At 42.8% G+C, this 13,407-nt stretch overlaps 1 protein-coding gene across 4 annotated transcripts in view; it reads right to left on the bottom strand.

The window, feature by feature from the left end:
• The window catches only part of tmem259 (transmembrane protein 259), a 34,810-nt gene extending 21,951 nt beyond the window's left edge, over window positions 1–12,859 (bottom strand). For all 4 annotated transcript variants that reach the window (XM_042342722.1, XM_042342723.1, XM_042342721.1 and 1 more), the window contains exon 1: window positions 12,391–12,859. In XM_042342722.1, coding sequence (XP_042198656.1) covers window positions 12,391–12,576 — 186 coding nt within the window. In that variant the 5' untranslated portion in view covers window positions 12,577–12,859. The remainder of the gene's footprint in view (window positions 1–12,390) is intronic.
• Window positions 12,860–13,407: the final 548 nt, after the last annotated feature.

Below are 13,407 nucleotides of genomic sequence, written 5' to 3' on the forward strand. Positions count from 1 at the left end.
AATGGCACAAAGTAATGAGTACCTTGCACAGGGTACATTGTTCACTTGCACTGTTCTGAATGGTTTAGTAATGGATTGAGTTCTGGCGAGCTATCAGATAGACTGTTTTTTGTAGCAAGAACAGAGATACACGATTTGTTCAGGACTCCAAAAATAACTCATTCAAAAAGAATTTGTAGACACATTTCCAATCCACTCAGCCTGATATCTGCATCCACACAGAACCAACCTGAACACTGGAATTGAACTAATCTGATACATTTCCCAAGGGCTTCATTCACAAAAATCTTACTATGAATTAACATTTTCTTCCTAAGACTAGCTCCTATTTTGAAGTATCATTTGGTCAAAAATATTAAAACAACCACAGTAAATTTGAGGAGCTGACATCAGCACATCCACCATTTGATTTGCCAAACTATTAGAAGTGGTAACGGAAAGTGTAAATTACTGGGACGAGAAAACAACTGATATACAGTACAGTATTCTCCAATTAACAGGAAAGTTTATTCTCAGGAATTTAGACCAATAATGATTAATTCCAATGGAAACTTCTGTCTGTTAAAATGTACAAAATCATCATGAATCTCATGAAAAACAGTTACATGATAGTATGTTTTTGACTACATTAAGAGGGATTATATTCGATAATAATAATAATAATTCTCGAACTTCATCCCACCGTTCCCCTGCCTTGGCCCCTACCTTGCTTTCTTCAAGATCCTTCTCTTCAACCGTGCCTTTGGTCACCCCCCTACCCCTACCCTCCACCCCGCCTGATCTCAACCACCATTTATTGCGGATCCCTAATAAATATCTGATAAATACTGTCCAGCGCCTTGGGACATCCTCCTAATGTGAAAGGCGCAATACAAATGTGATTTGTTGTTGATGTACTGCAAAATATTGAATTGGTTCTATCAGGTAACATTAATTCTGCATTGACTACCTAGGTCTGTGATACAAAAGTAAATCACAACTTTTTTTTCTAGCATCTTAACAATAGAACTACAGAAATGTGCTGCACAATAGGAGGCCATTCAGCCCATTTTCTGGGTTGATATTTTCCCCTCCAAGTGCCATCCCTCCTAACCCCAATTCTCTGCTTTCCCCCATCCTTCAATACTCAAACCTGTGCATTAGAAATTAGACACAAACATTTTATGAAACGCACAAAAACAAGGCAAAAATCAAAGTCAGCTATTCTAACCATCAGTGTAATTCTCACCAGTTACACAACATGTTTCTTACTCCAGTGAGATACTCAACCATCAATTAAAATAAAGTTCTAATGCAGAGTTGAGGAAGGGAGCCACACTGTGTTCAGTAATTATTTTGTCAATGCTAAAGGGGTTTAAGAGAAATGTGCTTTAATAAGCCATATGTTGGAACATCTCAAAGGTGCTTTATACTAACCAAGTACTCTGGGATGCTATCCCGCGTGAAGGGCGCTATATAAATGCAAGCTGTTGTGATATGCTTTTAAACACAATATAAAAATGAGCACTCACTTTTTTTAAACTCAAGCTCAGCTGCTATGATATGAATTAGGAGTGTAATATTAACGCAACAGTAACAAGAAAGTAGCTCGGTCAACCTCATCCTGTTCACCCTATCATTTAAAACCGTGCTCAGAATCAGCTCGGACATACTGTTGTCATCTCTCCTCTGTCTTAGCACACTCCCATTGCTCTTTGGAAAATGCAATCAAAATATTACAGCATTTCATTTGAAGATGGACAATATCACTCTGGTAGCAGTAAAATATTGGATTTATTTCAGAAAAGTGAAAGCCATAATTCACTATGACACATATTATTGCATGACAGAGGCCTCACTGATAAATGAAATCGACCCACTCATACATCACTACAGCAGATCAGAGCTTTGAGAAAGATGAGAACAGGAGCTTCAATGTACTAAGAAAAGCCTCAAAGATCCCTGAATTCATTGCACACATAGGATTACTTCCACACGTTTGCAGATGAAACCTAAACGTATTCTCTCTCCCTCCCTCAACTCACTCATTGGATGTTCTACCATACATGAATAATAATATTCCTTGCATTTGATATAGCGCCTTATGACGTCTTTGAGACGTCTCAAAGCGCTTCTCAGGCATACTGTAAAGTGAATTGACTATATTTTGAGGGCAAAATATGGCAGCCAATTCGGCACAGCAGTGTCCCACAAACAAACGTGGAATTGAATGACCAAATTTTTTTTACGTAATGTGGAGTAATGAAATTTGCCCAACGTTACGCCCTGCCGGGAATCAAACCCAGATCCTCTCGCTTGCGAGACGAGTGCTCTAACCACTACTCTACAGGACTCCCCAAAGGCCAGGATGAGACTCAATTTCTTGCACCTTATAATTGACAAGACAAAAAACATCCTGCCTTTTAGATCTGATCTCCTCAACCTCCACGGCAATCTCAAACTCACTGAACTAGTGTATAATCTTGGCAACTGGTTCAATCTTCTCTCTTCTCTTTCCTCAGACCAAGACCACTTCAGCACACTGCCTGACTCCAACCATCTCACACCAAATGCCGCCAAAATCCTTATTCACATCTTTGTTACCTCCGGACAAGACTTTCAAACACACTCCTGCCGCTCTTCCTGGTTGCACATCCATAAATTCCAGCTGATTCAAAACTCCACTGTATGGACATCACCTCACCCGTCTCCACGTTTCCCAACAGATGAACTTCAAGGGCCTGATCTATAAATTCCTTCACAGCCCAGGATCTCCATCTGTCTGTGATCTTCTCTTACCTGATTCTTCTGCTCACCCACTTTGCTTGACTATTTCACTTGGTCTGCCCTCTCCTCGCGACGACACTCCTAACCTCTGGAACTCACCCCTTCTACACCTCCATCTTGTCCCCTCTCCCTAGCATTTTCAAACATAGCCCCTGCATGGATTAATCTGAGCACATATGACAATGGTTTCAATAAATGCAGGTTTATTAGACAGAGTTGGCTAGTGTTGAAATGCTAAACTCAAGATAGTTTGTTCAAGATTCAACATTAAAGTGTGTTTGAAGCACTATTATAATAGCCAACAGGCAAATCTAGTAAACTCAGTGGATACTCTTACCGTCTCCAAGAACTCTTAAAGAGTTCTGTTGTTATCACACAAGTAAGCTTGTTCAATACCTAATATTATTATCCTTGCATTTGATACAGTGTTTTATCACATTGTTGAGACATCTCAAAGCATTTCACAGGATATACTGTGTATTTTGTGGGCAAAACAAAGCAGCCAATTGCATACAGGAGTGTCCCACAAACAGTCGTGCCTGTAAAGTTGCCTGCAGTCAGTCTCGCTGCAGCTTGTACTCTAAACACTGCATATACTTTCTCACGTGCTGCTGAGGGGATTCCTATCATTATAATGCTGTATCAGCAGTCTCACCTCCCCCACTCTTGCTGGTCTTTTACACATCCTCATACACACACACACACCTCACAGGGTCCTGGGAACCTGGAATCTCAGGCTCCATCCAGCAATGCTTTTCAATCCTATTAAATGAGCTAATATTGTGAGCGTAACAAGTAGGAAAACAGCTCATCTATTCTCGTGTGGGGTCCTAGGGCGACGGTGGCAGATGTGAACGTTCCCCCAGCCAACAGCTTGAGGTGTCAAGGCTGCTGTATCGGGAGCCAATATAGAGTAAAAGTTAGTGAATTCTCTACACTGAACATCAGTGGTCTAAGCAGTTCAATAACTTGCTCAAAACTAAATCTGGACAAAGGAGCAATTTCAGTGTAACTTGTTCCTGTTCTGGCAAGACTGTCAGGCAGTTTAGCAAAGGTAAAGATATTAAAGTGAACACTTTACATTGAATATCATAAAACTAAAATACGATTGTTCCCCAAATTCATACACTGAAAGTAGCCTTTCTGTTTATGTGCTACAACAACTAACATAATGTACAGTAGTTTATACGGCATTGAAATTGTATTTTTGAAAGTGTTCAAGAAACATAATTCCCACATTCCAGAATCTCCATGTTTTATGTCTTTATGGTCACTTCCCAGCTACAAGTATTCAATTCTGCTGTTGTACATCTGCCCTCCACTTCAATATTTCCTTTCACCAACAATCCTTGCTTCTTACTTTCTAACCTGCATCTTTTAAAACAGTGCAAAACTCTCCGCATAATCAGGTTTTGTAAACATGGCTCCAACCCAATTCTTTCAAATGTGACAAATGGCTAGAAAATACATACAATTCAAATCAGCAAGAGAAAAATAGATCTATTTAGATAAAAGTGCTGTACAGACCTGGTGCAATACACTGTTGAACTAGACCACAATCAACCCAAAACAGACGCCCATTGACTGGAAGTACAGAATATGTTCCAAGAGAGTTGTAATGAGAAAACACACCTCAAATCTGTGCTAATTATGGTTTAAGGATTCAATCGTATTTAATCTTCAAATTAATTAACGAAGACATTAAACAGAAGCTGTAGAGTAGCACTTCAACTTTAGCTGTGAAAATACGTAAATAGATGTTCGAGAAATCTCAAAGCACTTCACAGAATGTACTGTAAACTTTTAATGACTGTATATTTTGTGTGCGAACGCAGCCAATTTGCATAGTTATGGAGTGAGTGACCAATTTTATCTGAGGAATTTTACTACCTGGCTGGCCAGTGAAACAAGTTATTCAAAGTCTTTACCTTAGATCCTGTTGATTGTACTATAAATGTGTTTCAATAGCTGCTCTCGACACTGGAAAATTTACATCCAGAGTGCAACACACACAAATATATCCCTTTAGGTGCAAACAACCAGGCTGGCTTGCTCTTTCTTCTGATAGACAGCTCCCAAAGTACAGAAAAATTCAGCTGTAATTATTTTTTAAATACTGAATATCATCAAGGTGCAGCTAAACTACTCTTACAAAATATTCTGTGTCCTTAATCAGTTCATTGGTGGCTGCAGTCTTCAAATGCTTTGCTTCGTTTTAGGGAATCTATATCCAAATAAAAGAACTCAAAGGAAGAACTGACAAAATATACATTATATATAACTGGGGGAATGGAGAAATGACTGGAAATGTAAGAGATTGAAACTAATCAATGTATATTTGAACATTCATTAAACAAACAAGAACAAGTTCCAAGGTCAGCATGGCTGGTTGTGGGATAAACCGCCACTGGGTAGGATTTGCATTGTCCTCTAAAGATGGGGACAAAGGCTCTACTACTGACATCTATAAACATTAAAGAAACTTTCTGTATTTTGGAGGCGAGGGGAACATGCTCCAGTTAGACCCCAGAGGAATGAAGGTCTCTAAATGAAACACATTATTTCACCAACTTGTTAGCACAGATGCACAAAAGCAGCTGGAGCACAATACCGAAATTAATGGAAACCGAAGAATATGTCACTAATCGGTTTAAGTTTTGGAGCAAATCTTTGCTAGATATTCTTTCCTGAATCGCCATGGTCCCTCACACAAATTCATGAATTTTCTACAAAGAAAAGAAGGTTGACTGGTCACTGAATATCTCTGAGGCACACAAACCCAAATGTCAGTGTGCAGGATGGCAAAGGAGATAAGAGATAATTGTTCAGGAATGCTTTTGGTCAAGATTATTCATCTGTCAAAGTAAATCTTAAACATTCATTTATCTGGTTCTTGCAAACTATTTCATCTTAGTTTCTGCCTATCATTGATATCCAAGATTATAGCATTTTTCTCAAAAATAGCTTTGGAGGTTACGCTAATAATTTAAAAGTTACACTCTATAGTTCAGCTCATTTCCCAATGAAGCCTGTTAGCCACATGGTAATCACTTTGCCCAATTACAAATTGCAGGACATCAATGGTATAGCGCTGAAACTAGCAATTCCATGAGATTTCTGGTTCTTGCAAATTACTGCCCCCCCCACCCCACACAGAAATCAGAGTTTGCTGTTGTACTGAATTTATATTGACTTAAAAACTACATAATCTACACTCCAAATAAATATCTACAATATAAATACCTGCCATTTGATCTCCAACAACTCGCATTTATACAGCGCCCTACAAACAGGGCAGCTTCTCGGAGCAGTGGCAGAACTGGACACTGAGCGGGGAGGAGGAGGTGACAGCGAAGAGGAAGGTCTCCAGGCATGATCTGAAAAGGGGGATGGAGGGGGCAAGGCAGAGGGATTTAGGGAGAGAATATTAAAATTTCAGGGTGTAGAGGCAGAAAGCACCACCAGCCAATGGTTGAGACCAGTGTGAGGATCTTGAAGATGTTAGAAAAATCCAAATAAGAGACACTCGCTCGAATGGATTATATTGGTTCTTTAATACTCAGAATCCCAATGGGTTAATACACTCGGCTAATTGCCCGCAGGCATGGCCATCGTCCCAACTATCTACTAGTTACGATCGTACCGGACTCCTAACTTCTGCGAGTACCACGGCCACTGTCCCAACTATTTACTAGTTACGGTCGTACCGGACTCATAAACACGTCAACTGCCGAGTGTATTAATTCAGAGTATCCTACCGAATCCCAAATTGTTAGAAAATAAAATCAGCCAAATCTGCAAGGAAATAACGCTAATTCCTTTAACCAGATATCTGACTGTTTTATTATTATTCGTTCGTTATTCCCCAATATCCCGATGGGTCAGACCAAAGGCCGGTACAATCAACAGATCTTATAACAGAACAATACCACCATAGATATCTCGAGTTCAGCACTGTGTCTTTACAGCACACAAGCTTGATTCTTCATGCTTTCAGTCTTCTTGCTTACAGCTTTCAATCTTTCATCTGATATCCTCAGTCTGTGTTTCTAGCTCTCAGTCTTCCATCTCCGCAGCCTGGGATGGCCCCATCTCCCGTACCCTTGTCTCCGCGACCCGGGACGGTCCCGTATACAATGTTATCGGAACTTTTACACCGATGTTCGTCCAATCATGGTGCGGACATTAGATCACCTGGCCGAAATCATGCTGGGTTCACGTGAACACCTCATGGGGTGTAGTGCCTCACACACATAGTCCTTAAGACCCCTGTTATTTGATGCTTGTTATTTTGTTAGGTGGGATCATCGGTATATTCCTTTTAAGTGACTGGTTATTTCTTATCAGTATCCCGGGATGGTACCAAGGTCCTCTAGTTTAAGCAACTTGCTCATTAGTTGCTATTCTTGAGGGTTGCCTTCTGTCACTTGGCCCTGTCAGAATCTAGAGACTTATTGCTAAGTCGAGATCTTGTGTCGACCGGTACCTTGGACCGTTCCCTCTGTGGCTTGTTGTCATTTACTGATAAGAGGTGAGCCCCTGCCCCTGTCTGTTATTCTTTCAAAAACAGAGAAAACCAGATGTGTCCTATCCCATGACTGTCAGTCCAGTTGCCCCCCACACTTAACTTAAAAGTTAACCCATTCACAACATCTATTATGATTCTAGCAGTATACAAAAAGTGTATATTCTAACAAAGTTCAGTGTGTTATTAGGCTGAAAAGTCACACACAATGAATTAGGTTTGAAATGTATTAAATGACGGCAGCTACAAATTACAGTCAAATTTACTTTATGGCATATTCTGTGAAGCGCTTTGAGACATCTCGAAGACGTGATATGGCGCTATATCAAATTATAATAATCCTTGCATTTGATATAGCGCTTTTCACGTCGGGAGGTCGTCCCAAAGCGCTTCACAGAACACACTGTAAAGTGAATTGACTGTGTATTTGTGGGCGAACACGGCAGCCAATTGCGCACAGCAATGTCTCACAAACAGTCGTAGATTGAAAATGACCAATTTATTATTGTTTTTGGATTTAGAGGGATTATTATTAGGCTCTGTGTGGAGTAAGGAAACTTGCCCAAGGTTTCGCCCTCTGCCTGGAATTGAACTCAGGTCTCTCACTTGCAAAGCGAGTGCTCTAACCACTGAACAACAGGACTCCACAAATTGAAGGATTATAGCTAATTATGCCAGTAGTATCTCACACATAGAAATGGTATAATAAACAATTAATCAGGTATGTAAATTTGTGGGAGCGGTGGGGAATTATAGGTGAGGAAACCAGGAAACTTCCTGTTCTTTAGAATGCATCTGAACAAGCAAATGGGACTCTGGTTTCAAATCTCATTCGAAGTTGACCTACTTAAGCTGTTTGTTTATTATGGTTATTATACAGTAAGCACACAAGTACAGATAAACTATTTTATGCGGACAGCAGTAAGCCATAGGATTAATGGGACAAATAATCTTTCATGTTACGCTAATAATTTACAGTGAGTCCTGTAGTTCAGTGGTTAGAGCACTCGCTTCTAAGTAAGAGACCTGGATTCGATTCCCGGTCGGACAAAACCTTGGGCAAGTTTCGTTATTCCACACACCTGATAATAATCCCTCAAGAAAAATAATATAATGATAATTTGGTCACTTCAATCCATGACTGCTTGTGGAACGCTGCTGTGCGCAATTGGCTGCCGCGTTTCGCACACAAAATATACAGTCAATTCACTTTACAGTATATTCTGTGAAACGCTTTGAGACGTCTCGAAGACGTGATAAAGCACTATATCAAATGCAAGGATTATTATTATTATTTTGCGTCGACTTCTCAAAGCATTTAAACCTACTAGCGGGGGTGAGGGGGTGGGGGGAGCCAAAAAGGGTGGGGAGGGGAAAGATGTGGAGGGATGTGGAGCTGAGCTAGGATGGGGGTGATAGGCTCGCAGAACTGGTGTGAGAAGAGGATACAGGCTGTAGGGTTCTGGATAGACTGCAGTTTGTATTAGAAAGAGTTTGGGAGTTTTGTGAGTAGGTCATTGGCGTAGTCGAGCCTGGACGTGATGAAAGCTAATTATTGATAAAGAGAGTTACTGTCAAGTATAATGATTGATTTTGTTGATAAACGCAGAAGCTATTTGCTCCAGCAAGATGCCATAAGTAGCTACTAGGTGAAGGACCAATAAATCTGAAGATAATAATATTATTGTTGGCCATTAAGCTGAACTTTATAGAAAGGAAGGAAGCGGTTGCTGGTAAGATGTGGAGCCTGCACTGGTCACTTTGCTAATGGTAAGGCAGCGCATGCTGAAGGTATTAATTCTGAGTTATTAAAAGATGGAGAGGGGAAGAGGGCGCAGACTCAATGTCAGGAACTGTCAACTCACTTTGATGCTGCCCTTCCAAGGCTGGTCAGTGAATTCAGTCTGAGGCACACACACACGGTTTCATGGATCTAGAGTGGTATCTATCCACAACAAGGGTGTCTCTAGTGAGACCGAGAACCACTGAGGAATCTCACCGATTTCAGTGGTGCATTGAGGCAGACCAGCGCATATATGGGAGTGTAATGAGGAAGGAACTGTTGGAATAGATATTCTTGTGAGGAGTGTGTGGGCAGTTGAGACTTTACATCAGGTCCCAAAGCATCAAAGTTCAAGGGAAATCCACCTCCATTGCATACATCAACATCCATAAGGATTTTGACTGAGTGCCTCAGGAAGAAGCTGGAAGCTATGGGAGTAAATGGTAGAATCTTTATCTGGAATATGTACTTCAGCTCTAAGATCCATATCAGTATTTAATGGGAGACATTAAACCCAGGTCCCATATACTGGTTAAAGATCCCATGGCACTATACAAAAAGAGAAGGGAGTTTCTCCCAATGTCCTGAACAACAATCCCCCAGATAAAACTCAATGTCAGTTTTACTATTTCACACTTTGGAATGAAATCTTTCAAAGCTATATCAATTCAGCTTGGTCACAAAAACAATTACAATGAGACTTTAAATGCTGCATCTCATCAGCAGTTACAGATTTTTTCTCATCAGTATAGAACAAACCCATGTGCCATTGCTGTGTGATGCAAGATTTGTCCTGTTCTTGAGACCAGCCCTCAACATAAAATTCCTGGGTAACATTAATGTAGAATGCTATTTCACTTTGACGATATTAAACCAACCTCAGGTTCTATTACAAAAGGGCTATGGAGTGGGTTTTATATAGCTTTCTGTAAGAGAGGGATCTAGAAACAATAAAGAAACTCTTATAAAAAGGGCTAATAACACACTTTATTAAAAATGATCTTGGGAACAGTATTGACTGATTATACTTTAGTAAAACTCAGTTGCTATGTCCTCCCGTATACCTTGGATTCACTCCTAATATTAGATCAAGTTAAAATTCCATCAGACTCTTTGTCGATCTATCCTCCTTGTCAGCAGGGAGAAGTCTGCTTGGAGCTAAACTGACTCCAAGGTCACATATCAAATGCAATGATCATTATTATATTATTATTAGAAGGATTGGGACTCTCAACGGAACATCAGAATCGAGTCCACACCCTCTGCGACGGTCCAGTTCCTGAGCCTGGCGGGTTGGCAGTATTCCAGGGCACTGCTCATAACAACACAGCCCAGCAGGACTTGGAAAGATAGACCAATCCCTGGGGGCAGGCATTCCCCCCACAGCTCCTGTTAACCCTGAAAGCCAAAGCCCTAATGGATAGGGTAGGCATAGCTGAACAAGCAGCAGGAATCTTGGCAGGTACAAAAATTTCCATGTTTAGGTGGCACACATGGAACTCAGTCTGGTTTTGATACTTTTAATTACTGTGATGTGTCAGACATCCAGCTGATGGAAAAAAAAGTTTAACTTTTATTGTCTTGTTCCCAAGCTCGCCAATGCTCCAGGACACTGTCCTACGTAAACACCACTATACAAATGTATGTTGTCATTGACCCCATTCATTGAGCTGTGCTGCTGACCCACTTGCCGGCCAACTTTTAAGCTAAAATGGCTGACTCTTGGGTTAACCGATGTCATTTCTTGATATCTAATCACTCAGAAATCAGGCATTTTCATTTCCACCAAAAAGCAAAGGTTATTTACTGTTTGGTATAGAAACTGACATCAGCTATTTTTCAGCTTCAGAACAGCCCACAGGCTGCATTGCATGTATACAGTGAAACCAGTTATCATGCTTCGATTTAGGATTTTATGGATCCCCAAAATGAGGCTCCACTGAGCTGTAGCTGTAACCCACAAATTATACAGTCAAGTCACTTTACAGTTTATTCTTTGAAGCGCTTTGAGATGTCTCGAAGACATGATAAGGTGCTATATCAAATGTAAGGATTTTTATATTATTAGAGGGATTGGTACTCTTCTAATTGCTGCATAATAATAATCCTTGCATTTGATGTAACGCCTCATCACATCTTCGAGACATCTGAAAGCCCTTCACAGAATACACTGTAAAGTGAATTGACTGTAAATTTTGTGGGTGAAATGCGGCAGCCAATTGTGGACAGCAGCGTCCCACAAACAGTTGTGAATTGAGTGACCAAATAATTTCTTTTAAGGGATTATACCACAGGAAAAGCAATCCGCCAATCGATGAACAACGAGGTCCCTACTTACTGCTAGGTAAACAGGCGTTTGGAGTAAGGTAACGTGCCCGCACTGCCCGGGAATCAAACCCAGGTCCTCTTGCTTGCGAGTTTAGTGCTCTAATCATTAAGCTACAGGACTCTACAGGTCTTGAGGATAATGAAAGAGTCTGAGAAAATTAATTGTGAAAAACTCTTTCCATTGGGGGGGGTGAGGAATTCAAGGACAAGAGGGTGTGAACTTCAAGATTGTGACAATGGGGAGTAAAATGAGAAAAAGAATCACTATTCCCAGAGGGTGGTCTGTATAGAATGATATGCCAGGGATGGTGTTTAGAACAGAATGGAAGGGGATTTAGTGGGGAAAAACAGCGAACTGGCACTAGAATGAACAGCTTCCTGAAGAAGCAAATAGCTAAACAAAAAAAAGCTTTCTAAATGTACCTTGAGTGTGCTTGGCAACGCTCCGAGAGCCAGTCTGCTCCTACACGGTTACAGTGCTTGTATTACATTACACCTCAACAGATTTGGCATAAACTTAAATTAATATTAGCAAACAATTATCCTGTGCGGCTTCATCCAACATCAAATTCCCACCAACCACAATATCCCAGAATAAAAAACATCATGTTCTACAGTTTAACAGGAACTGCACTGCATAGTGTTTTGATGCAGTTTACTGTGAGAAGGGGCACTGACTGCATTGCTGCCAAGTGTGTGTGTGTGTGTGGGGGCAATAATAACGGTGAGCTTGTTGCTCCCGGGCGAGATGCTAGTCCCCACCTGCCCATTCAGTGACCCCCCTCAGGGGCTCCCCTCCCCCCCCCCTCAGGGGCTCCCCTCCCCCTTAGGGGCTCCCCTCCCCCCCTCAGGGGCTCCCCCTCCCCCCCTCAGGGGCTCCCCTCCCTCCCCCTCAGGGGCTCCCCTTCACCCCCTCAGGGGCTCCCCTCCCCCCCTCAGGGGCTCCCCCCTCAGGGGCTCCCCTCCCCCCTCAGGCGGTTCTCGGTACCTTTAAAAGGACGAAAAACTCGAACATTCTCCTGAAGGACGGAGGGAAGACTCTGGCGTACGTCACGGCCATCTTGAAGAAGAGAGCGTGGAACAGGCGGTCGCGGACATTGATGAGTGGGTTCGGGTTGTTGTTCCGCGCGCGGTTCGCGTTGTTATTGTTGTTGTTGGGTTGATTTTCCGACATTTTGCCCCCTCCCCGCCCCCTCCCCGCTCCTCGGCCTCGGCCGCAACTCAAACTAGAAAGCGGGGCTTCTGGGGCCCAGGCGGCGCCTCTCGCTTCCTCTCTCTCTCTCTCTCTCCGGCCGCGCTCCCCGCCTCTGCTCGCGCTCTGTCTCCCTCTCCTCGCGGGGCCTCCCGTCCAGACGCGCTCACAGCCCTCTTCCTCTCTTTCTCTCTCAGCAACCGCCGTCCATCCCGCTCCGCTTCCCACAGCGCTGCGCCTGCAAACAGCGCCTCCTCGCACAGCGCCGCCCGCTGGCCAGGAGGACTGCCTGAGCAACAGCGCCGCCCGCTGGCCAGGAGGACTGCCTGAGCAACAGCGCCGCCCGCTGGCCAGGAGGACTGCCTGAGCAACAGCGCCGCCCGCTGGCCAGGAGGACTGCCTGAGCAACAGCGCCGCCCGCTGGCCAGGAGGACTGCCTGAGCAACAGCGCCGCCCGCTGGCCAGGAGGACTGCCTGAGCAACAGCGCCGCCCGCTGGCCAGGAGGACTGCCTCAGCAACAGCGCCGCCCGCAGGACAATGCCAATGAATTGATGGAGAATTGTCATAAAAAATATGATTTAATAATAAAAATCATTTCAACCTTTGCTCAGCAACTAATGAATGTATCAATATTTTCGATATCAATATTGACCGACTGTCTGTGCGACATCAAGTCCTGGACGAGGGACAACTTTCTCCAACTCAACGTCAGTAAGACCGCGGCCCTCCGGATTGGCTCAGACCAGCGCCTCCGCACCTCGGGCGCTGCACCATCAGCCTCCACTGCTGCCACTCACCCTCACTGACCCGCT

The sequence above is a fragment of the Callorhinchus milii genome, unplaced genomic scaffold (genome assembly GCF_018977255.1).
Source record: "Callorhinchus milii isolate IMCB2004 unplaced genomic scaffold, IMCB_Cmil_1.0 Scaffold21, whole genome shotgun sequence".
Lineage (NCBI taxonomy): Eukaryota > Metazoa > Chordata > Chondrichthyes > Chimaeriformes > Callorhinchidae > Callorhinchus > Callorhinchus milii.